Here is a 25,478-nt window from a genome sequence, read left to right as displayed (position 1 = left end):
CTCCAAAATTGCACCTCTCTTTTTCTTTTTCCTTTTAAACCCTAATTTGAAGAATGCCAATAATATGATTAAGTTGCCATATCATACTATATGAAATAAACAAGCAAAAAAAAAAATTCTCCTCCGAGTCTGCCAATTTTAAAATGGTGGCTTATGAAACTCACTTCTGTGTGCTGTCCAAATTGGAATATTATAGACATGGAAGTGTTCTTTTTTAATCTATAGCTTAGTCAGATGTACAAAATAATTGTATTTATCTATGCAAGAACACATATTTAGTGAAATGCCTGGAGCTGGAAAGTACTTAAGAGAACAGACAAGGAAATGTCACTGTACTGGAAGCAGAAAGAAAGGAGGTGCTATGGAATCTAGCATTCAGGTCTAAGTGCTTTAGAATTTTGAATCTTAGTGGGAAATAAAACCGGTTGGTTGGGAGTTGACAAAACACTGGACTAAATTGTCTGTAAGTACCACAACGGAAAGTGTTTATGTCATCTCAGTGGGATCAGAGAAAACATTAGCCTACAGTTGAGAAATAAGAAAAATTTGATGGTACTATACAAACAGGTAGGAATAGGTAAGTGATCATCCTAACCTTAAAGCCCTCACCTTTCCAAGTATGAAAGCAAGGTTATGAAAAAGTTCAATAAGTTATCATGGTCAGTGAGCTAGAATTCAAATCTAGATTTTTCTGATTCTCAGTTTAATGTCCACCCCCTTCTTCTCCAGATGAATGTATTTGGTGCCATAAATGTAGATAACACTTAAATGGGTACCTTAGAAAGCTACTTGAGACACTGAAAAGTTTTCTTGGGGGAAATAAAGATTTATGTCAATACATAGGCAGGGGTGTGATGTCACATGCGGCCACAACCTTTTATTTAGAAAGATAAATGATAATAATAAAATAAGATGGCACAGAAACAAGTTATCTACCCCCTCCTCCTATGTCAGGAATAGCTTTTCCTTTGTCCCCAACCCTACTCCAGACCAACTGAGGTTGATAGCCTGTAGGATAAATGTCTTGTCTCCTTTGGCCAATCCTTGTAGCCACCTTTGCTACTGCATCACAGTCCCAGCATCCCCCCCCCCCCCGCCCACAAATGCACACACAGCCACTAACACCACCAAGAATCCAGTGCTATTAAAAGTTGTGAGATGAGATGAAACTTTCATATTTTAGAATTTATTTGAATTCCCTATTGTAGACTATGAAAAACAAATGACTCCCTACTTTCATGATTTTTCTTTAATATCAGTTTAAGCAAACATGATAGGAAACTTTTGAAAGATAAATGCAAACATTTTTTGCAAGGGATTATATGTATTAATATCTGAGAAATCCAGAAAGAATCAACTGACAATCCCTTAGAACAACTTTGAGAAATGCTTTTAAAAGTTTTTCTCATAATTATATTATGCTGATAATTTGCTATTTCAAGGGAGGACTAGAATGTGAAGTGTTCCCCCCCACAAAAAAATTGGGGAGATACTAACCGTGGGCCTGTGCATGTTAAGCACCCTCTCACCCCCTAAGCTATACCCCCCAGCCCACACAATTATCTGACCTGCTGTGAAATGTGTTTTGAAAGCTCTGCTTCTGTTTATTTTGGAGACACGGGCAGGATCCGTGTGGCCATTTAAAAGCAGATGACCTAGTGGGAATGTTTCCACATGGCGCATACTACATATCAACATATGTGTGTTGATGCCAAAGAAGCTAAAATAAATTCCTGTCACAATATTTATGGGCTTGATAGAAGCTGTTAGAATGTGGAGGGGAAAAAAAAAAGCCACCACATGGTTCTCAGATTCTTTCTATCTTCTGTTGATATGAGTGACAATTGTAATCTTATATCCAAGCAGCTTACATATTAACATAATGCGTTGTTGGATTTGATAAATAAAAATCTTCTGTTTTGAGTCGCATTTTGTTTGGTAAGCAACACCATGCTGTTGCCTCCAGTTAGATTGTTAGAAAAATATATTTTCCTAAAATCATTTAAGGTTACAAAAAAAATCTTTATGTTTTCTAGTTAATCTAAATCAAAACTTGCTGAGCCAATCCCTCTTTGAGTATGGAGGGTTCCATTTCACTCCCTACCATGTTATTTTCCTGTTCCCCTTGGAAGTATCATGCACTGAAGCACTTTGGACCCCTTCTCTTGCAATGTTTAAAGAAGTAATGTGTCCATATCTAAGGATAGATTTTTTATCAAGAGTGTTATGTCAGGGCTGGGGAGATAGCTCAGTTGGTAGAGTGCTTGCCTTGCAAGCAAAAGGCCCTGGGTTCGATCCCCAGCACCCCCCCCAAAAAAAAAAAAAAAAAAAAAAGTGTTATGTGTTCTCACCACAAAAATGACACTATGTGAGGAAATCCATTTTTAATTAACTAGATGTAACCATCTGCATCATGTACATGATGAAAATATACAATGTTATTTGTCAATTAAAAACAGAAAAATTTTAGATTAATAAAAAGAAAAAAGAAAGGGGGAGGGGCAATGCCAGGTGATCAGTTTCAAAGTCAGATGCCAGTAATGCCACTGCCCTATGGCTTGGGGTCTCTGGGAGGACAGTCTCGAAACTCAGCCAGTAAGCACTTATCACTGGACTCAACTTAGCACATATTTTGTTTGAATTTATTCTGCATAGCATACTCAGGAATATTCACTCAGATTCTATAACCTGCACACATCCATGTAAAACTGCATCTTAAGAACACTCTCTAAGAAACAGATTTTTGTATAAGAGGCTTTTTGATGAACATAACTTTAACTTTCAGTGCTCACTTAGCTGAACCAGGATGGCTTACTGTTCCTTGGGTTGAAAAGTTCTGATGTTTAAGATGCTATAATAGAAGAAAGGGAATATGTTTGCCTGCTAATCTGTTTCAAGTTTCCACGTTGTTTCTACAACCTAAATTTTTAGAGCTTATGAAGAGAAATGAAAAGTCATATCTACTGTGTCCGGGCAGAAAAGGGAAAGACAACCTGTGGGCATGGCCATAGACCCATGAGTTTGGGTGCTAGGAATATGAAAGTGATATTTCTGCTCCTGAGTACATTATGAAAGAAAGGCGCCCTTCTTCTCTGTTGTTTTAGAAATGATAACAACAGTACTGTCTTTCTCTCTGTATGTATCGATGGTTATAATCAATCAATAAAATGATGTATTTCCTCCTTATCCAAGGATTTCCTGCTGCAGATATTTACTGTGTTCCGAATATTGATACGCCCAGAGATGTTTCCAAAGGACTGGACTGTTATGCGCTTGGTTGCTAACAAGTAAGACATTTTAGTTGATGATAATTGCAGCTCAAAGTATAGAGGAAAAGGAGAGTAAAGAATGGTATTTTGATTTTATTTCCAGTTTGAATTCTCTAAATCCTAGGGTTCTTTTTTTTTTTTTAAATTAATACTGTGTCTGAATTATTATTTGTTTTGAATATATTAACATAATTCAAAAATCAAACAATATTACAGAGTATGCATTGAGAAATTCCATTCCCTACCTCCCTTATCTTTTCAACCCCCTACCACAGCCTGTACAGCCATTCTTACCTGATTTTTACATATCCTTCCAGGGTTCCTTTATGCAGAATCAAGCAGACAGCATTATATGGTTCTATACTTGCTCTTATACTTATAAATCCTAGCAGATATAAAGCCTCTCATTCTTTTATGTTTCTTTTTTCTTTTATGACTGACTAATATTCCGTTGAATGAATATACCATAGTTTATTTAGCCAGTTCCCTGTTGCTGAACATTTGAGACATTTCTTATCCTTTGTAATACTTTTTACCTCAACAAAATACATTAAGCATCTACTATTTGCTGAGCCCCAGGAATAAGACATGATCCTTGTGGTGGACATGTGAAGATTAGAATTTATTTTATTTGTTCAATATGGTCAATAAGGAACTGAAAATAGTACTCTGAGAAAAGTTCAGAACTAGATACAGACATTTAGGAAATTATTAGTGTAAAGTTGATATTTGAGTCCCTGGGAGTTGATAAAATTACCTGATACTGGGCATTTCCAGCAAAAAAATAAAATGATCTCAGGACATTATTCGAAGGAATAGGAGCTGGAACAGGAGATTAGGGTATAGATGTAGAATACAGTGTCATGAATCTATATGCTATCTCAGCTTCCTATCTTCCTAGTCTCAGGATAAAGAATGAACATAAGTTCTCTAGGAAACCTACCTGGTCTTCACTTCCAAACTCATTATTTACCCTATTTTTTTAACATTCCTACTTTCCAAGCCCATGCCTGCCTGCTTCTCCTTTTTCCTCTTCTCCAAATGTCAACTCCTTCATCCTCAGGATGAAGGTTGGATTCTCACTACATCTGCTGTAGGCCAAGGTCACCATATGTCTTCCCCAGATGCCCAGGTACAATGGTGCTGAGAGCCCTAGAAATACAGGATTCAGTTTTGATTAGATATGCTTCATATGGCTTCTGCTGCACTACATATTTATAGACTCAGAGGTGTTGAAATGATGTGTTAAAAACTTTGTGAAGTAACAAATAGTATAATATGGCGTATTATATTTTACATAAGTAAAGCAGCTTTTCCATTTTGAAGACTAATTGGGAGTAGTGAAACAACTCTTTAGAATTTAGCATATATTTTAGTTTTGATATCTGTGATTAGGATCAATACTAATTCCTCTGAATGTCTGGATGCTACAGATTGAAGTTGGAGCTTTTGCTCATATATCTGGACTTATTTGTAAAGATCAAACATTTTGATACCTGGAGAGGATTACAAAGTGATCCAGGGAACCAGATGGGAAGTGGTCCAGGTGGCCAATATCACCACCACTTATAATCAGCTTATAATCAGCATCTGGTCATTTTGCCCCATGTGCTGAAGGGCATTTTGGTTTAAATTAGAATTTCTAGTAGCAGAAATGCAAAGTGAAAGTAAATATAGTATTTTCTTCCTTAGGTACACAGGCTTTGCTTGCACTTGCCAAAAACCATGACAAGAATATGATTTTTTGATATTAAATACTGTCTCTGCCCCACCTAAGAATTCCTACTCAATTTATGGTCACGTAGGTGGCTAACAGACTAAGAAGTGTAATGCTCATCAACAGTGTTAACCACATAGGAACATGATTTTTTTAAGAGACGAGCTGTGTCATACATTTTTTAAGAAGTTTTTCCCCATATCAGTCCCAAAAGTTCATCAACCTTTGCTCAATCCATTCTATTGCCACCAAGTGAACACGGGGGCAGAGTGCTGGCAATGAAAGGACTCCATGAATTAGACACCTGCCAAGGTAGAACAAACAATGTACTCTTCTACCAGACTCTGCTCCTCATTTAATTGCACTAGCCATTCCCCATTTGAATTATGAAAGTTTAGAAGACTTAGTCTTGCTCTGTAAATGCCATATAGGACAGAAATAAGCCCTCAATTATATGTCTTTATTTGTGAAAACTATTAGCATATATGTCGTTGACTGAAAGATAGATTTCTGGAAGATGCTAAAATATTTTAACTATGTTAAAGAGCATAACTGGAAAGGAAACAATTCCTCTTTGCTAAACTGAGTAGAAGCAAGTTGCAGGAACTAGATCTACATCTCTGAAGTTGACCACCTTTTTTCTCATAGTATTAACTTTCTTAAGCAAATATTTGATCAGGGCCTCTCAAAGAGGCTTTCAAATGCAAACTTCCACTTATATTAACCCATTTGTGTGTTTAGAATGTTCTCAACTGATATCAGATAACTGGGAAGTCATTTAACCTGTCCTTAAACTCATCTGAAAGGCTCATCCATTAAAATGAATGTTCTTTTATGTGTTGACCCTTTTCCCTGTGTTTTCAAGTAAATGCCTTTAACTTTGATCCACAACTGTATTGTCCCAAATCTTATAGCTTTCCTGCTTTATGTAAAGTTCTGTGACCAGACACCTGGTGATTTGTATGGTTTTTGTTTATTTCCACCTAAATATCTAAAATTTTGAAGCACAGGAAGTGTGTCCAGTCTAAATTCCACAAGTACAAGACATTTCTTCTTTCTTAAATGCTGCAAAGCTACCTTGTGCCCATCGTTAAATTCTTAGTTGGTGTTTCTGATGAGGATAACCGCTCAATCTGAGAAAGAAGGAACATAAGGAAGATGAAAATTAAGTACCAAAAATACAGGACACTTTGAGAGCTGCGTCTCTCCACCCCCTTCCCATCCACATTGTGAAATGAAGTACAAAAATAAAGTCACAGCTTCATACATATTTTCAAAGAGATAAATCTTACAACACACTTGCCTGCTAAGGACAGTAGAAACTTTCTCGTCCTATACATCCAATTTCAGGTCCTCACTTTGTTTATCTTGTATGCATATTGACCTCAAATATATCTTACATAAATCAATTTGGGTTTCAAATAGATGTATATAGCAAATAAATGATTTGTTAAATCACAGATTCTTGCAGAAGGTTATCCATTCATTGACCCATCTATGCTGCTGGGTTTTTTCCCCCGGAGACCTAATAAACACTATAAAGCTAAAGCATATAGGTCTCTGAGAATGTTTATGAAAGGAACTTTGTTCTGGACTGGAATAGGAAGGGTCATTCATGAGGAAGTAAAACTTGAGCTGAAAGCTAAAAGGAGGTAGCAAACAGGGAACAAAGAATGTTCCTATCAGTAGGAATTGTATATAAAAAAGACCCTGTGGTCAGAGGGAACAAGGCCCACTCAAAGAACTGAAAGACGGTGAGTGTGGGGAGGGATCCATCCCAACTGGAATAGGAAGAGAGGGCCCAGATATTGGTAGGTAGAGAGCCTACAGTTTTAGTCAACTTTTTTGCCGCCGTGACTAAATGACCAATCAGCACAATTATAGAGAAGGAACAGTTTATTTGAGGGCTCACAGTTTCAGAGGTCTTGGTCCATAGAAGGCAAGCTCCATTCCTCCAGGCTCAAGGTGAGGCAGAACATCATGGTGGAAGAGTGTGGCGTCCTCAGGAAGAGAGAGAGAGTTTCCACTCTTGCAGATGCAAAATATATACCCCAAAGCCACGCTCCAATTCCAGTCTCCTCCAGCCACACCCTACCACTTCAGTTAATCCCATCAGGGATTAATTCACTGATTGGGTTAAGACTTACAACCCAATCATTTCTCCTCTGAATCTTCCTGCATTGTCTCACATGTGAGCTTTTGGGGGACAACTCACATCCAACCCATAACAATTACCAATAGAGTAGAAACCAGAAAGAAGCAGTTAGGAGCTTGCTGCAGCCACCCAGGTAAGAGATGGTCAAGTAGCTAGCAAAGAATGTAGTGAGAAGGTTGATTTCAACCATAAGGATAGTGGGATTTGCAGTTGAATTGACATGCATGGGAGAGAGAAAAGAGTAATTTACCCTAGATGGTCTTTAGGGGCTTTTTGCCAGAGCAAAAGGACAAATTGTGGTGCCATTCACTTAGGTGAAAAATACTGAGAGAGGAGTAAGTAAGAATTCTACATTAAACCTAAGTTCAAGATGCTATTAGATATCCAGGTGGAGATGTAGACGAGTAAGTTAAGATGTGCTTGGATGGAGTTCAGGGGAGACGTTGCAGCTGGAGATGTACTTTTAGGGTCATCAGCACATGGTTAGAAGTCTTGGAACTGAATGAGGGCACACAGGAGGAAAATATAGATAGAAAAGGAAATGACTTAGGACTGCGCCCTGGAGCACACCAACATCTAGAGCTGATGGGAAGTTGGGAGTAATGTGGACCAACAGCTAACCCTGGGATTTAGCAATTTAGATAATACTGGTGACCTTGACAAGTGCTATTTCAGTGGAGTGGTAGAGATAAAAGCCTGATTAGAGTGAATTCAAGAGCGGAAAGGAGTTGAGAAGCTGAAAGTAGTAATTAGAGGCAGCTCTTTAGAAGAGCTTTGCTATAAACAGGAACAAAGAAATGGAGCTATATCTGGAAGGATACATGAGGACCAGTTCTTTTTTAAAATATGGAATATTGTAGCATTTTGATTACTAATAGGAATGACCCAATACAGAAATGCCTTTGGGTCAGTGAGAGAAGTACAACAGTATTGCTGTGTGTGCCTGTCCAGGGACTCTCTTCCCTGTCCACAGTGGTCTCACACCTGAAAATAAATCCACTATGCAAGCAAGCAGTCAAGTTCTGCTGACATTGTTTCCTGTGGTAAGACTTTCTCAATGAAGGAAGCTTGCCACACTTAGAGTAGCACCCAAGGAAAGCTGTGCCCAAATGAGAAGAATGGGAGTTTGTCCATAGTAACAGGATGGAAGGCCGAGGGTGTGATACTGACCTTGGAAAGTCAAGCAGTGGAGTAGATGATTCTTTGGCCATCCACTGACACTACTACTGCTTCGTTTTTGATTTTATTAAGGGTAGTTATTCTTTTAAGTGTAAGAAGCCTCATAAGTAAGGGAGGAAGGAATAAGATAATTGATTTTTATTGAAACTACATGTTACAGTGAGAAGTATATCTAACATAAATAGTTATTATAAACACTTTGGCAAGAATCCCATGCACATTGCCTTTCCAGTGAGGAGTGGTAGGGAGAATGGACACCTAAAGGAAAGGCTTTCTTAAGGCTTAGGCCAAATACATCCAAATAAAGACTGTTGCCACATGACTAATTTTTCTACCAGTACATCCTAGTGGAGTTTCTAGATCACTACAGTCTTTCCTAACTCTCTTTGCCTCTGCCACACTGCAGGCTTCACAGTTGGGAAGCAAAGTCACTAGTGTCCTTCCCTGCTTTTGCCTGAAGCTGTGTGCCCCCCACTCCTGTCTAATTTCATGCGTTCTGCAAAATATTCAATATATTGAAAGTTTTACAGATTTCACATTTTGCAGTTAGCTAATCTGGTAAATAAGTACAATAAACCATAGATTCAAATGTAGTTGGGAGGCCCCAGTCATTCAGCCAACAATTATTAGGCCAGGCCCTGGCAATACAGTGGTAAACATGGCCAAATTCCCAGATGTCTTTGTTCTCTACATTCTGATCTTTCTCTGTCTCTGTCTTTACACAGTCCTCAAAATGGGAAAGGACGACCACATGCATCAGAATCACCTGGCCAGGCCCCCTCATAAACCCACTGCCCAGAGGTGGTGTGAGACCCCGAAGTCTCTTAACAACTTTGATGATTCTCATGCATGCCGAAGTTTGAGAACTGCTAGCTCCCATGAATTTCCTTGGTGGCTGTCCAACATTTTCCTCTGCCTTAAGTGTTTGGGTTGGTTTCTGCTGTCCACAGTTAAGGTGCCAGGTTGTAATGAAGTCGTTCTCCAGATTTAAATTTTCTTAGTTTTTCACTGTGTAAGCATCGTTAATACCCTCTTCATCCACAAGGTGTTTCTCTCAGTCCACGTATGATTTTTGGCAATGGTCTTGGGCTTGAGCAGGATTACCAGGTTGCAGTAACTTTCAAAAGGACAAATTATAGGAGATGAGTTTTCTATAGGGGAGGTGTGGGGGGTTGATTGAAGATAATTCCTAAGTCACAGAATGAGGTGACAACTGGAAAACCTTGAAGCAAAAATTTATATTTCCTGTGTATCAGTTCCTTTTTCTTGTGTAGATTTTATCATCCTGCATCCATGAATAATGGTTGTCAGAAATGACTCTTGTGCCTGTGTTTCTGTGGCAGAAATCAGTAATTCGACCATTTGTGGGAGCAGATTGCAAACTATTCTTGGCTATTAAGTTGGATCACCAAGATTTGAAATAACCCCATATTCAGAAATTGAGTCATGAGTAAAAATAAATAAATAAATAAAACCACACAGTTCTAGATATATTAGAAAAAGTAAGAAAAAAAGATTCACTCACTTGACTTCACAGTTACCCAGCACAATGAAGGAGGAAAGCTGTGTGAAGGCCTGCATCTGACTTAGAGATCTGGCTGTTAGGAAGTTGTATTTCCATACTGAGTTATCATGGAAAGCTCTGGAAGCTGCCCCTGGGACTTGGGCTGAAAAGTTATAGGCATAAATGAGAAGCTTTTGAAGTAGAGTCATTTTAAGATCTTTCTAACCCTGAGAAGTCTTACTTTTGGAGGCCTATTAACCTACATGCCACAGTAGATATTTTTGCTGAAGAAAAATATTAAAAGCATTTTTTACATTAATCTCTTAATTTGGGCCTATGAGGCAATAACTTAATTTTGATTGGCTGTGGTTTCTCAGCACTTATGCACATTTGAGGATTCTTATGAAATATTAAAAGGTAACCTGTAATTTTTAACATAGTAAAAATTGCACAAATATTAAATTAATGAAACTCAGTAATATAGTTTGTCAACATGTAATTAATCATTTTTTAAAGTTTTTATTTTGCAATTTTAGTTTGACTCAATAACATTTTTCAAGTCTAAGTATTTTCCATAGCTCATAAAAATCTCATAAACTTATGCCTTTTTGTGCCCAAAGAGAAAGCAGCCTAATAAAAGTCTAGAAATAAGGTCCACATGCTGCATTAAAGAACCATAAGAATTTGCTAAAATTCTACAAGTCAAGGGAATGGTGAAGCAGAATTTGTTGGAATATTTTTCTGATTCAGGCCTCTCTAGAGTCTTGCTCTTCAAAGGCTGGCTTGGGAGCCAACAGCATCAGCATTACCTGGAGCTCATTAGAGATGCAGAATCACAAGTTGGCTGAGTCATAATCTGCATCTTAACCAGGTTACCAGGCACCCATTAAAGTTTGAGAAATGCTGCTCTAGTCTAGAATAGTGGTTGTCAGCTCTGGGTTCACAAAGGAATTACCTAGGAGCTTTGGCACACCTTTGTACCCCAGATCAGTCATTAGAATCTCTGGCTGAAGGTGTTATCCAGACATCTATATTTTTAAAACTCAGGGGATTCCAGTTCACAACCCAGATTGAGACCCACTATTCCTTAGCAATGCCAAAGAGCTTCCATGTTGCTTACCAGCAAATATAGTTCAAGAAGCCGTGGACATTGTTTGTGTGTTTGGGACCCAGCATATACATAACAATTTAGTAACATTTGCATGGAATAATATCTCTCTGTTGAAAGATTGAGTTTGTAAAGTCCTTTCCAGGACATTAGGCCCAATTGGCTAAATCTCAGATATGTCATGTTTCACCAATATTCAAGGATATTATTTCTGAACAACCATGCAGGATGGAATTTTGGGGCCAGAAGACAATTTGCCACGTTGAACTCAATTAGAACTGTTTATATTTTTCCACTGAACATCAAAGCAGAAAGTTTCCACTTATAACCATGTTCAGGATACAAAAATTTTTTTCCGTCTCTCTTTCTTTCTTTTCTTTTCTTTCTTTCTTTCTTTCTTTCTTTCTTTCTTTCTTTCTTTCTTTCTTTCTTTCTTTCTTTCTTTCTTTCTTTCTTTCTTTCTTTCTTTCTTTCCTTCCTTCCTTCCTTCCTTCCTTCCTTCCTTCCTTCCTTCCTTCCTTTCCTTCCTTTCTTTCCTTCCTTCCTTTCCTTCCTTTCTTTCCTTCCTTTCTTTCCTTCCTTTCTTTCTTTGCCTTGTGCATGCTAAGCACATGCTCTACCACTAAGCTAATACCTCAAAATTTTTCTTCTTTAAACTTAGAATCCAATGATCTACCATATGCTAGGCAAAGAGCCACTTCCTTACCTGACAGCATTTTGTTTTCTGAATATTAAAAAGTAAAATTTGAGTAAAATACTTTGGGAATCTTAGTGATTTCTTCAGTTAGTATTATTGGTTTTGTAGTGTCTATGAAAAAATTGTCAATTTCACAGTCCTTTGCAGACAATTTGTCTCTTTAATATGAAATTCACTGGTGATAGCTGCCACTTTGGGGGCTGAAGAAACCACAGAAATCCTCAGTCTCATAAATTTTTCTATGTTTAACTTTCATACCAAGATTCATTCAGAGGTGTAAATGACATATAAAAGACACGTGGGTAAGAAGTGTCTGTTTGATGATTTCCTCCTCTTTCCCTTTTTTTAAATTGAATTTCCACATTCAACCATCTAACCCCTTAGCCTTATTATAATTTTTCTGTACCCCAGAAGAAATCTTATAGTGAGTCAGATACAGTGCACATGCCTGCAATCCCAGCAGCTCAGGAGGCTGAGGCAGGAAGATCAAAGTTCAAAGCTAGCCTTAGTAACTTAGCAAGACCCTGTTCTAAATAAAAATTAGAAATAAAATATATCCAGTGGTTAAATGCCCCTGAGTTCAATCCCAGGTCCAAAAAATAATAATAATAATAATCAAATGGTGAATTTTCCAGCAGATGATAACATTCATGTCTTCAAAGACTATAAATGTTCTTCTAATTAGTAAATATTCTTCTAGTCTATTTTGCCAGTGCAAGAACCAAGGAGTGAACTTGGTGGGGTGCCATTTTGTTTCATTTTACCTAGGGTCATGTAACCATATCCTTCAATTCTAAATGCCATGATGAGAATGGGGACCTTATCACATCATAATACTGTGTCATGCATGCATCTCAGAAGATGCCAAAGAGGTTTTAAATATCAACCATTTCTATGTTGGTGCTTAGTTTATAGTGGTTTAGGGAAAGGGCTTATATTGTTTTAATATAATGCTTTCTCTAACATTAAATTAACCTGTTGGAAACACGTCAGTTTTGAATAAATACTTTTCTGGATATAAAAATGAGCAGATTTTGAACAAATTATGGAACTTTAGAACTAGGTAAGAAAACTCACCAAATCCTTTGTTACTCTCCCGAGCAAGATACATATGACTGTGTATGACCCCCAAGTTAGGCTTTCTCCTCTTTTCTCTGTCCCAGAGATACTCCTTTCTCTGAATAGCAGTGATACTGTCAGTTTTATACAACTTAGTTTTGGATTACAGACAATTTCACAGTCAGTAATTGGCAGTCTTCTTGCCCTGGGAGTGAATCTACCTTCTACCTTCTACAGTTCTTGTATGCCCTCTAACACCTTAAATGTGTGGCAATAAAGAGAAGTCATCTAATAAATATACCAGATAGTCTGTCATTTCATTTTTAGGTTCCATTTCTTTCATGATAATCAAATATGGAATGTTAGATTTCCATTAAGTCATTTTGCTTTGTTCAAAAGTTTATAAAAATATTACAAGACATTATGATATTAATGTATTTCTGTTTGAGTCATATGAATTCATAGATCTCCTTGTGCATTGTTTTATAAGGGAAACAAGTTCAGTAATAGATTTTTTTTTTTCCTTCTGCCTGGTGTCTTGTGAATTATCTGAAACTGACCCACATGCTTACTGAAAGAGCTTGTCTTTTATCTTAGTTGCTTTTTATTCTTACCTACTAAATGATTTTTACTAAAACGAAGTTTTCAACTTCTGTATTTTTTTTATCACTAGTGTGATTATTACAACAGTTCTGTACCTCTCAGATGCACTTCGTAAGAACTTCTTAAATGAGAACTTTGACTATAAGGTAAGTATTCATTTAGATGACTGTCTCACTTGAGCTAAAAGATTCTGGTGCATTTTAGTAAATTAATGTATTTTCTTGTCCTCTGAGTAATATTAGAACACTTTCATTTTATTTGCAAACAAGCAGGGCTATTATAATGCTTATCAGCTTGGTGGAGATCAATAGTGCTTAAAAGAAGATAGATCTTTATTGTTGATATAAATTTTAATTCCTGCTCTTCTCTCTATGATTTCAGTGCATAACAAAGGACACATAGAACACAATATTTTTAAGAGTTTTTAAAATAGAGTTTATATGAACAAAAAATTACAAAGTAAATGCTTGATTTTCTTACTCCTCTAGCTTCCTATCTTTTAGAATGAATTTATGAAAAAAATATGAAATGTTTCTAAAAAGATTTTTTTTTCTGGCAGAACTCTCTGTATGCTAATATAAAGTGATAGATCTAGGTGCCTAAAAATTCTTCATTAGTATCTTTTCAAATGGCAAATGATGGCAAACAAAGATAGCCTATCTATGGTGGATTCTCTTCTCAATGAGGTTCTGTTTAAGCATCTTTATTTCTTATTCTTTTTTGAATAACATTTTTCATAATAAGCACTTAATAACATTTCCTTTATTGGATAATTAGAAAGTACAGAAAAAGCACAAATACAATAAAAACCTATGGGATTTGAATGAATTTTTTTTAAATCATTACTCTAATAGTATGTCAAAATTTCATAATCAAAGTTCTACTTTTTGATACTCTTTTATTCTATTTCATTCTTCCAGCTACCCTTTTTGGTTGCATTCTTTCAAAATTAAATTTGGCTTATGTCCTTAATTATTTCTTTGGATAAATATTTATTAGTGGAATTGTTAAAAGTTGAGCCAGTTGTATTTGATTACCGGTTCTCCTGTGTCTACCCAACACTAGATGAGGCAACTTTTTTCAACACTTATATAAGGAGACCATCTTTTTGCTTTAATTTGCAATTTCTTACTAGTTATTAGTTATTCACTAGTTACTAGTTATTAATTGAAGTTCATATTTTGTGAATTTTCTGTTCTTAACTTTTGTTTATTATTTTGCCTAGGTTTGTTTTTGAGATGGGGTCTCATTGTGTGGCCCAAACTGAGATTAAATTCATGATACTCCTATCTTAAACTCCCAAGTAGCTAGAATTACAGGTGTGCACTACCATGCTCAGCTTGGGGTTTTATCATATTCTTTTTTATTTGTTGGAACTCTTTACATATTACATATTCACATATTTATTGTAGTTCATTGTCTTTAATATCACATGGTGTCACTAAAGACATAGTTTTCTTTCATTAGAAGTCCTGCACATTTTTTTGATGTGTATTTCAGGAAATTTTATTCTGATATCTTTCTGATTTTATAATTGGTATAAGAAAATATTGACACAAAATATTTTTCTGGGCAGGGAGTTTTTTAAGTATTGTCTGAATTTAAGCAATTAGCATATCCAAAGAAACATATGCATTTTTTAAAGTTCTACATTAAAAAGCAGTTCCAAGATTGAATTCATACAGGAATAAAGTAATCCATTTTATACCTCAGTCTCCCTAGAGATACAGAGATGTGTTATAAGAGAAACAAAACATCTTCCATTTAGCATATACCAAGGAGCTCATGGAACCTGGAGTATACCTTTGAAGCAATATCTAAGTAGACAGTATTTATTTGGTTAGTTTACTTAATTTTCATAGAAAATTTAAAGCATAGATTGTATAAAAATAGAGAATAGTATAATGAGCTTCCATATATTCATACCTAGTTGTGACTGTTATCAAGTTGAATCTTATTTCAACTCTACCCCAATCCACTTGCCATTTTTTTAAAGTAAATCCAAGATATTGTGTCATTTCACCTACAAATATTTTTGTAACAATAGTATTTAAATATCTTGCTCTTATTTTAGATCTGGGATTCCTACTTTTACCTTGCAGTCATTTTTATAAACCAGTTGTGTCTGCAGTTGGAGATGTTCACACCTTCCAAAAAGAAAAAGGTGTTAGAAAAGTAAGTACCAGTGTGTGGTCGCGTGGGAAAGTTGCCTTCTAGAGGGTGCTTAGTCCAAATGGCTCACAAACCAAAACGTCCATAACTGGAAATAACAAGTGGGAGAGCAGTGACCCAAAGAGCAAGAAGCAACTTCTTATGGAAATTCAACATTTTGAACTTATTTACACATTTTAATCCCAAGTTTTTCAGGTTTCAAAATTATTATAGAAACAAAAATTATGAGACAGATCTGTTTTAATAAATAAAATACATATGCAAAGAATTGATTTAGAGGCACCAAGACATGTACAGTAGACATCTTTAATTAAAAATGTTTTGCCTTTTAATTGACAGCGATAGATTATATTCTACAGAAACACAAATACTTCATTGTTCTAGAGGCTCTGTGTCAGAGTTGCTTTTTTCTGTTTCAGGTATGGTGACATGCGGGTGACAATGGGTTGTGAGATTTTCAGCATGTGGCAGAACCTAGGTGAGTGATGAAAGGAGAAACTTCTTCCACTGTGCAGCTTATCATTCTACTTTCAAGCACACAAATGAAGAAGGGAAATTTACCAACGACAGCATTTGAAACCAAATGTCAAAAGCAATAAGAATATCTATAGGAAGTAACTGGCATTTTGACATTGAGTAAAGTTACAACTAATTCTTTAAATTGGTGTCTGTCTGAAAAATCACCTTTCCTTTGTGTGCTTCATTATTAATTAATGGTAAATTTTAGAATCTAGCATTACTCCAGCATTACACACATTATTCCTAGCAATGAGCTAGAGGGTAAGTTGGTCCTGTAACTACTTGAAGTGTCTAGAAGTCTAAATTGAGGCTATAAATCATCATAAATTTAGATTAAATTTCATGAAACATTGACTTAGCATCACCACTCTAAAAAACTTCAGACTATTGACCTATGTCATAGAGAGTATAGCCAAAGGACCTTAAAAGCATCTGCAGTTGCTAAGAGACTGTTAGATCCAATTTTGTTAATCTGCCACAGAAGATAGAGCATATTATTCTGGCAAATTGATGGCACAGATCTGGTTGCACAAAAAATAATAATATTTGGGAAACAAATTGATTTAAAATTCATTGGCATCATTCTAGAGATTCATAACATTTAATTTGGTATGTTAATTATACAAGTTTTTAGTATTCATTAACTATTACTGCATTTAATTCCTCCTTGTGATTTATTAAAGTGATTGACCTATTTGAGTTGAATATGTATCTTTCTTGGGCTCGTCCAAGCACAATTTTGAAATGACAGAATTTGTTTTCTATGAGTAAAAACAGAACTTTTATCATTTTGCTTGAATTCTTCTAACAGATTGATTTTTGACCAGAATATGTTTGTCCCTCAAATACACATAGCAGTTTGAGGGAGCCTCATTATATATAACTGAGCACTGTGTTCAATGCTTGCTGGTGATTTGACTAAAATAAATAAATAAAATAAAAAAGGAAACTATCATATTGAAAATAACCTCCAATTATGAAAAGCCAGCCAGAAGAAATCATGATCTGTCTTTAGATTCAGTTCAAAATTAGCATTAAATGTTTGTTACGTAGAGAATACTCCTCTTAATCTTTGTGTTTTGCTGCTGTATCCTTCTTTTTTTTAAAGCAGATCAAGGATCTTATAGGTCCATATTGTATTTGGCATTATTTAGCAAGCTATTTTCCAAAGAATTTTGCATTGATGTGGTGTTCAAAGATAGTTATGATTGTTGAGCTCTTTTCCAAGCCAATTAGGAGACTAAGACATACTTGGTTTGGTTACCAGAATATTAGGAAACATGGCAGGTTTTCTCTTTGGATACGTCTGAGGATTACTGTGATTATTTCCACATAAATCTTCGCCCAGGCCAGGATAGCTATGCCCTCAGGCTCATGTCCCTTGGTCTGCAAAATAAAGCAGGCATACTTCACAAATTTTTCTTCTCCATTTTGTCTTTATTCCAAAACAAAAATATTTCTGCTTCTGATTTTTATGTTAAACTACTTCTCTGTTTTTCCGAGAAATCTGGAGATGGTAGAAAGTCTCTGAAGGTATAGAGCTCATCATGCAATACTGTTTTAGAACAGCGTTACTCAAAGTGGACCAGCAATATCAGTTTCATGTGCAGGCTTGTGAGAAATGCAAATTGGCTTCTTGTGAGATAAAAAATATGGGAGATCACCAAGCAATCTGAGTTTTAGCAGGTTTTACAGTGACTCTTACACACTTAACTAAAGATTTAACAGCCCTGCTTTATACATTATCCTCTTTCTCTGCTGTTACAGCCCTAAAGGCTAGCTCTCACACAATCTAGAATTCTCTTAGAAAAGTCTTATTATACACACCTTTGAATTTCCAGCATGACATAGTTCAAGAGTAGGGCGAGTGTAAATTTTCACTTCATTCCTTGGTTTCTGTGCTATTTCCCAAGTTGTGTCCTAACTTTTCTGAAACTTCCAAAACATGAAGTGAATTTTAAAATTGCTAGTGTACAACAGCTAGATTTTGAAAATGTTCAGAAGTATTAAAACCTCTTCTCTAATATACAGTTTTACAAAATGATAAGAAGAATTAAATATTCAGTGAACCATTTGGACACCCTTATAAGCCTTAAATTGGCTTGCATTACTTAGGAATATCACAATACATTCATTATGATATATTAATTATAATATAAAAATACATGAGGTATAATTTGTATGCCTATAAGAATGTCATATTTAATATTTGAATGCTAAGAAAGAATTTATACATTTTTATATTTTAATTTTACAGGCCAGTAAACCAATAAAGGATTGACTATGTGCAAGTTATTTGGAGAGATAGGAAAAAATGGTCTGTTAATAGCTCAGTTTTAAAATCTTGTATTTTAAACTTTTGTCTGATATACATGGAACCAGAAGAAATCCTGATAATGTTGCTATCTTTTAGTAAAGCCAGTAAGTTTGGGTTAATAAGGTAAGATCCTTGGTACAGACTGGGGGTATAGCTCAATTGGTAGAGTGCTTGCCTTGCATGCATAACCCCTGGGTTCAATCCCAGCACCACAAGGAAAAAAGAAAAGAAAAAAAGATCCTCAATACTTTTTAATAGATACAAAGAGTACTTACTTTTAGAAAATAAGTTGAGTAGAGGAATTGCCTAGTCTAAATGCTTTTTACCACTTGAAACTGTCTGGTTGGTCTAATTTAGAACACAGTTTTACTGAGCAATATTTTTAAATCAGACTTTTGTCATTGGTGTCTAGCTTAGATGTGTTGAATTCTTGCATATGCTAGCAATGAGTTGGCTTTTTCCTTTGTGCTTGGGTGGAGGGCATATGTAATGTAGTGACTAGAGTGCTCTTAAAGTAGAACAGGCATAGTGGTACACACCTGTATTCCCAGCAACTCAGGAAACTGAGGCAGGAGATTGCAAATTCAAGGTGATCCTGGAAAACTTAATGAGCCCTATCTCAAAATAAAAAATAAAAAGGACTGGGGATGTGAGTGATAAAGTAACATTTGATTCAATCCCCAGTACTGGGGGAAATAAACCAGAAGCTGAATGATTTTCAAATCTGGTCATTATATCCCCTAAACTAACATGTGAGCAACTTGTCAACCTATGAGACCTGGAACTACTTAGATTTCCAGTGTTATTTTTAACTATAGTCACAAACTAGTAGACAAACTCAGCTGTATATGCTTGAAATATTTTGTAGTTCTAAATTTGTATAACAAGTTATCTGTTGTAGTGAATGTTTTTTATAATGACTGTTTACATACAGAGAGTTTAAACTTTTTCCTGAACATTTGGACCCTTTGGTTATACATCAATCCAACGGAACTAGTTGAAGCAAGTTGTAACTTCTCTTCCTCTCCCATTTCAGTCTTGGAGCTTTTGAGCAGGCAGGGTCAAAAGTGTCCATTTTCAACTTTATGGGAGTGAATCAGAGGCTCTGTTATTTTATCCTTTAGCCCAAGAATATAAGGTTTGGATAGGGACATACTAAGGAAACCAGAAGGTTTTGTGTAAAGACACCATGGTACCCCACAGGTAAACAAGGCAGGACTTTCTTCCCTTGAGAGACAGCAGTGGCTCCTGGGCACAGACAGGCTTTGGCTCTTCATTGGAACTTTGAGTTATGCTCCTTGTCTCCATTGCATTAGGAGCACTGGACACATTACCCCTAACAAATGTTTGAAACAATTTTTTTAAGCATTTTTAATTGTAGTAAAATACACATAAAATTCATCATTTTAACCATTTCTTAGTTCATTCATGGTGTTAAGAACATTCTCATTATAACATAACCACCAACAACCACTATCCAATTCCAGAACTCTCTTTTCACTTGGCAGAACTGAAATTCTATACCCATTAAACAGTGACTCCTAGTTCCCCTCCCTCTCCAGCCCTGGTGCCACCATTCTGCTTTCTCTCTCTGTGAATTTGACTGTTCTTTGTACTTTACATAAGGAAAATAATACATACTTTTCTTTTTGTGACTTTGTTTCCCTTAGCAGAATGCCTCAAGATTCCTCCCTGTTGTAACATATGTCAGAATTTCCTTCTCTTTTAAGGTTGAGTGGTATTCTATTGTATGAATGTGCTGCATTCTCTTTATTGGTTCATCCATCTTTGGATACATGGTTACTTCAACCTTTTGGCCATAGTGAACAATGCTGCTATGAACATGGGTGTACCAGTATCTCTGTGAGATCCTGCTTTCAATTTTTTGAGGCATAGACCCAGAAGTGGAATTGCTGGATCATGTGACCATAATTCTATTTTTAACTCAAGGATATACCATACTGTTTTCTGTAGCATTTTACATTCCACCAACAGAGCATTACAGCTCCATCCTCATCAACACTTGGCTGATTTCTGGGGTTGTTTTATTGTTGTTGTTGTTTATAGTCACCATCCTCCTGGGTATGAGGTGAAATCACATTGTGGTTTTGGTAACTTATTTTTGAAGAGTAAAGAGCAACTAGTGATAAGTGAACACCTTTTCTTAAATGTGCTATTTCTCAGTATTTTCATTTTCCTCAGCTGAGGATTATAAATATTCTGTCAAGAGAAGGGAAAAGGTATATATTTTCCCCCAAAATTTTATCTGTACCTGTACTGGTATGAACAGTCTGTGAAGAGGTTACACTTTACTACTGTGTCCCACCTTTGGCCCTCATCTTGCTACAAAGTTAAGTTTTTTCTCTAATTTTAGATGAACTCACATTCCTACTAAATATAAAGTGAACTCTTTGTTCCACATTTGCAAACACCGCATCTTGTAACTGCTGTAGGAAAATCAATACTTCCCTAGCAGGCTGTTGTGTGTGCATAAATATAAAACTCCCAACAGCCTAAGTAGCAGGTGTCCTAAATACTTCAAAACAAGACCATGTGGCTGACAACTAGAGATGGGGAAATAGATTGAATCTATAGTTTAAAAAGAAATCATTTAAAGGAAATTTAGTTTGCTATTGCTGTACATAGCTCAAATTTTTGCTTTGCTGTTTCACTTAGAATTAAATTTTCAATGGTTGGGGTGCCTGTTTAGGTTTGTACAGATTCTGTGTTCCCAAAGTGTGTTTTCAGCATATAAGACTGTTCCCGCGCATTTCTGCACAATAATTTAAATGTAGGTGTGACTGTTTCATGACCTTATTCTCAATAGAAAAATAAGACTAAAAAATTTATTGTATGGACTTTGTTTGGATTGTGATTAAAATAAAACCATTATAGATGATGTTTTATGATGAATAGGCAAATTTTGACATAGACTGGATTTTAAATTAACTTAAGAAATATTATTTGTTTTGTTGGGCATGATAGAGACATTGTGATTCTATAGTCTTAAAATATCTAGTTAATGATGCATATTGATGTTACACAAGTAGAAAGATATCTCAGACTTGCCTTAAAATGCTCTAGGAAAAAAAATTTATGTGGGATGTTAAATGAAATAAAATTAACAAAAATCTTGATAATTATTGAAGCTAAATGATGGGCTTATGGCTGTTTGTCTTCCTGTTCTCTGTATACATCATTATTTCTGAAAACAAGAAAATTGGGTTGTAAAATGTCTATAAACGTAAGAGGTTTTTGTTTTTTTTGTTTTTTTGTTTTTTTTAAGAGATTCAAAAATACTCAGGCAATTAGTGGTAAATAAAGTTAAGTGCATTCTTCATTAGAGAGGGCAAAGAATGCCAGGCTTGAGAAAGATTTAAAACTAATGTAGTGGCTCTAAATCTCATTCTGCCAATCAGGCCTGGGAGAACTAACTGGACTGGCAGGAAATTCAATTTATTTTATACTTCCTCTCCTTTTCATTCTCCTTTCCCCCCACACACCCAAAAGCTGTGCAGAACTTTATACCCAGTGTCAAACCAGCAGAGAGTTCTTCTGGGGTTACTGGTCAAATGCTAAGATGTCTGTTTTTGTCAGCTTTTTCACTGATATGACTAAAAGACTAAGCAGAACAGTTTTAGGAGAGGAAAAGATTATTTGAGGGCTCATGGTTTCAGAGGTCTCGGTCCATAGCTGGCTCCATTCCTCAGGACTTGAGATGAGGCAGAACATCATAGCAGAAGGGTGTGGAAGAGGGTAGCAAAGATCGGGAAGCAAAGAGGCTAAGTTCGGCTCACCAAATATATACCCACAAAGGCATGCTCCCAAACACACCCTACCCACCTTTAGTGTTTACCACTCAGTTAATTCCTATCAGAAAATAATTCACTGATTGGGATAAGGCTCTCATAACCCAGTCATTTCACTTCTGAATGTTCTTGTATTGTTTCACACAGGAGCTTTGGGAGGATACCTCACATGCACACCATAACGGTGGCCTTTGCCCTGGTGTACTTGATCCCTTCAGTATTTGGCTAGATTTTGAGCCCCTGCAGTCATTTCCTGGACCAAATGTAAGACCTCTAATTTCAGGACTTGCCAGACTTTGCCCTGACAAGAATTTCCTTCCCTCTTTTCTCTTTTTTCTTCTCACTTAGCAGGACATCTTGAATAAACAGTGAGTTTAAGCTTTTGCAAATGACAGTAAGAGTGATCGAGTTAAGGGTGCTTCTGTTTTCTGCCCTGACAAAATAACCCAGGAAAGGATATGCAAATGCTAGCTGCTAGTTACCTGCTTGAAATGTATGTTTGCAGTGAAGTGGAAAGAGGGAGAATGATGAATTGCTATTTCAGAGAGTGGGTCGGTCTTGAAAGGATTTCTTTTTTTTCTTTTTTTTTTTTTGAGGAAAGTATAGGAAATTAGATTAATAAGGAAGTTGCTTTTGAGGTGTTCTTGCTTTGATGAGGAAAATAAAGCAGTTTTGAGAAAGACAAGAGATTACCTGACTCCAAACTCAAGGTAGGAACATACAAGGAATAAACCACCAAGTTTCATCCTCACACATAATGGGTATGGATAAGTAATTTAGAGAAGGTGATATACAACAAAGTTACCTTTGATAAAACCTCGGTGAGCAAGGAAGAGATTGTGTAATTTCAGTAAAGAGACGTTCAGATGGGCAGAGGCCTGTGAGCTGTCCGAGGCTGTGTTCTATCTAGATGCTCAAAGCCCTTTGTGTAAGCTCTTTAATTCACTCTGAACTAAACCCAAGGTAAAATCAATATACTTCCCAATTGTGATGGAGAAGCAACTCCCTGAAGTGTCTGTGGAGTGCCCAATCCCAAGAATGGGGAACTTAACAGATGTCCCAGGATGCTATGTCTATACTAGACAAAGGGGAGGGCAGGCATGTTGCTAGTACAGATCATGAGACTGTTGGTCCCACAGGACACTCAGGATGTGGAGCAGGGGCAAGGACATCCTGTGAGAGAGTCCTGAGACAGCATCACTGACTATCATTAGGAAATTTATACAAAGCCCTCTAGATATTCTCAAGATAAGAGATAGTTCAGACCAGTGGCCTCTGTCAAGAGCACCTTTTCTAGGTAAATAGAAATTCAGAGGGAATTCAAACTCAGAAAGGCACAGAGCCTTTCATCTCTTCCTGTTGCCACATTGATCTTTATGAGTGGACAAGACACTGCTCAGAAGGGTTTTGACAAAGGGTTGGGTGCGTATGTTCTAGCTGGCATGTAGGAGCTCTTCTGATTTCATTTGACAAAGTCAAAGCCCAAAATGCCCAAATTTAACATGCGTTAAAGAAATACATGGTATTATGTAGCTGGAAAGCCTACAGGTAGAACTGGCTTTAGGCATGTCATTTTCCAGAGAGAACACTGGGCTCACCATCTCCTACCTGTCCTTCATTCCATGCACTGACTTTATTCTCAATCAGGCTCTCTCCATTCAGAGGGAAAGTGGCTTTTGTTGGCTTCAAGACAATTTTCTATTTCCTAAAAGCCCCTGTAGAAAAGTCTTTCAGGGCCACAAATTTGCCCTGCTGGATGATCTGTCCTTCATGAACCAGTCCCTGGGTCTAGGAGTGAAGCTGGTGTTTTGGACAAGGCTCAGGTTATATGCTTCCTGAGACCCGGACGGCAGAGTGAGTACTCCCTACCCCCATTCCCAGCACATAGAATGGCAGATGAATTGTTTCCCCAAAGGACAGGATGCTGGCCAGATGGCATGTATGACTACCCCGGTTCTTGGCTTACTTGCTTTCTTGCCTTTGCCCTCAGACAACTTTATGAGGAAAAATAGGCAATCCTTGTCAGCTCACCTTTTCTATTTCCTTTTACTCTTTAATTCTTAGTCAGGTTTCCCTTCACATTACTCTTCTGCCAAACCTAAAGGCCTGTATTGAATCCATGAGATAGTGATCATGAATTCAAACTAGGAGCCAGCCTGCTTGGATTCAAATGCTGGCCACCCTAATTACTAGCTGAGGAACTTTGGGCAAACTGTTTAACTTCCCTTCTCTGTAAGTGAGAGGTGGTAGTTCCTACTGCCTGGAGTTGTTATGGAGAATAAATGAAATTGTACAGCTAAAGCAGCCGGCACCCTGCCTGCCACAGGGTAAGCGCTTTCCAGTGTCAGCGACTCTTAGGAGTGAGTCACCACCTCTGATACACTTGTCCCTCCCAGCTTTTGCAGTCCACATCACCACTGTCCCATTTTTGGCTCCCTACCCCACCGCTTCTCTCTCCTTGGCAACTCCTCTTGCCCTGGCCCTTGTGTGCTCAGCCTCCTCAGAGCAACTTTCTTTGGTTTCCCCAGGTAGAATGAGTTGTATGATTTTCCCCCTGCTCTTTTCTTCCTTTGTCTCTTCCTTTTCCTATTACTTTTTAAAAAATTATTGACATATAAGTATGCAACCTAATGGGTTTCACTGTGATATTTCCATACATGCACATACCATGCCTTGATCATGTCTGCTCTCCCTTCTACCCACTTCCTCCAGTCCCTTTCCCAATGCCTTATTCTACTTTCAGATCATCTTTTTTTTTTTTTTTAAGTTTCCACATTTGAGGGAAGATATGCAATATTTATCTTTGTGTGTGTGGCTTCTTTCACTTAACATGATATTCTCCAGTTCCATCCATTTTTCTGAAAATGTCATGATTTCATTCTTCTTCATGGCTGAATAATACATATAGATATACATATAGATACATACAATACATACAGGCATATGTATTATAAGTGTGTATGTATATATAAATATATACACACCATCTTTTCTTTATCCATTCATCTATTGACAGGCATCTAAACTGGTTGCATCTTAACTATTATGAATAATGCCACAATAAACATGGATATACAGATATCACTTCTGCATGTTGACTTTCTTTCCTTCAGATATATACCCAGGAGTGATACAGCTATACATATGGTAGTTCCATTTTTAGCTATTTTTAGTTTTGTTTTCTTTTTTGTTTGTTGTCTTCTGAGGAACGTCCATATTGTTTTCTATAGTGGTTGGACTAATTTACACCCCCACCAACAATATGTAAAGGTTCTTTTTTTTTCCACATCCTCACCAACATGTTTTTGGTTTTTGTTTTTGATAATAGCTGATCTGACTTGAGTGAGATGAAATCTCAATGTAATTTTGA

General features: G+C 36.6%; 1 protein-coding gene across 2 annotated transcripts in view; it reads left to right on the top strand.

The window, feature by feature from the left end:
• The window catches only part of DOCK4 (dedicator of cytokinesis 4), a 438,609-nt gene that overhangs the window by 349,692 nt on the left and 63,439 nt on the right, over positions 1-25,478 (top strand). For both annotated transcript variants that reach the window (XM_079149349.1, XM_079149348.1), the window contains exons 27-30: positions 3,193-3,287; positions 13,362-13,437; positions 15,366-15,466; positions 15,883-15,941. In XM_079149349.1, the coding sequence (XP_079005475.1) occupies positions 3,193-3,287; positions 13,362-13,437; positions 15,366-15,466; positions 15,883-15,941 (331 nt within the window). The remainder of the gene's footprint in view (positions 1-3,192; positions 3,288-13,361; positions 13,438-15,365; positions 15,467-15,882; positions 15,942-25,478) is intronic.

This window comes from Sciurus vulgaris, assembly GCF_902686455.1.
Source record: "Sciurus vulgaris genome assembly, chromosome: 8".
In the NCBI taxonomy this organism is placed as follows: domain Eukaryota; kingdom Metazoa; phylum Chordata; class Mammalia; order Rodentia; family Sciuridae; genus Sciurus; species Sciurus vulgaris.
Note: the sequence above shows the minus strand (reverse complement) of the source record. Positions and strands in the feature narration are given on the sequence as shown.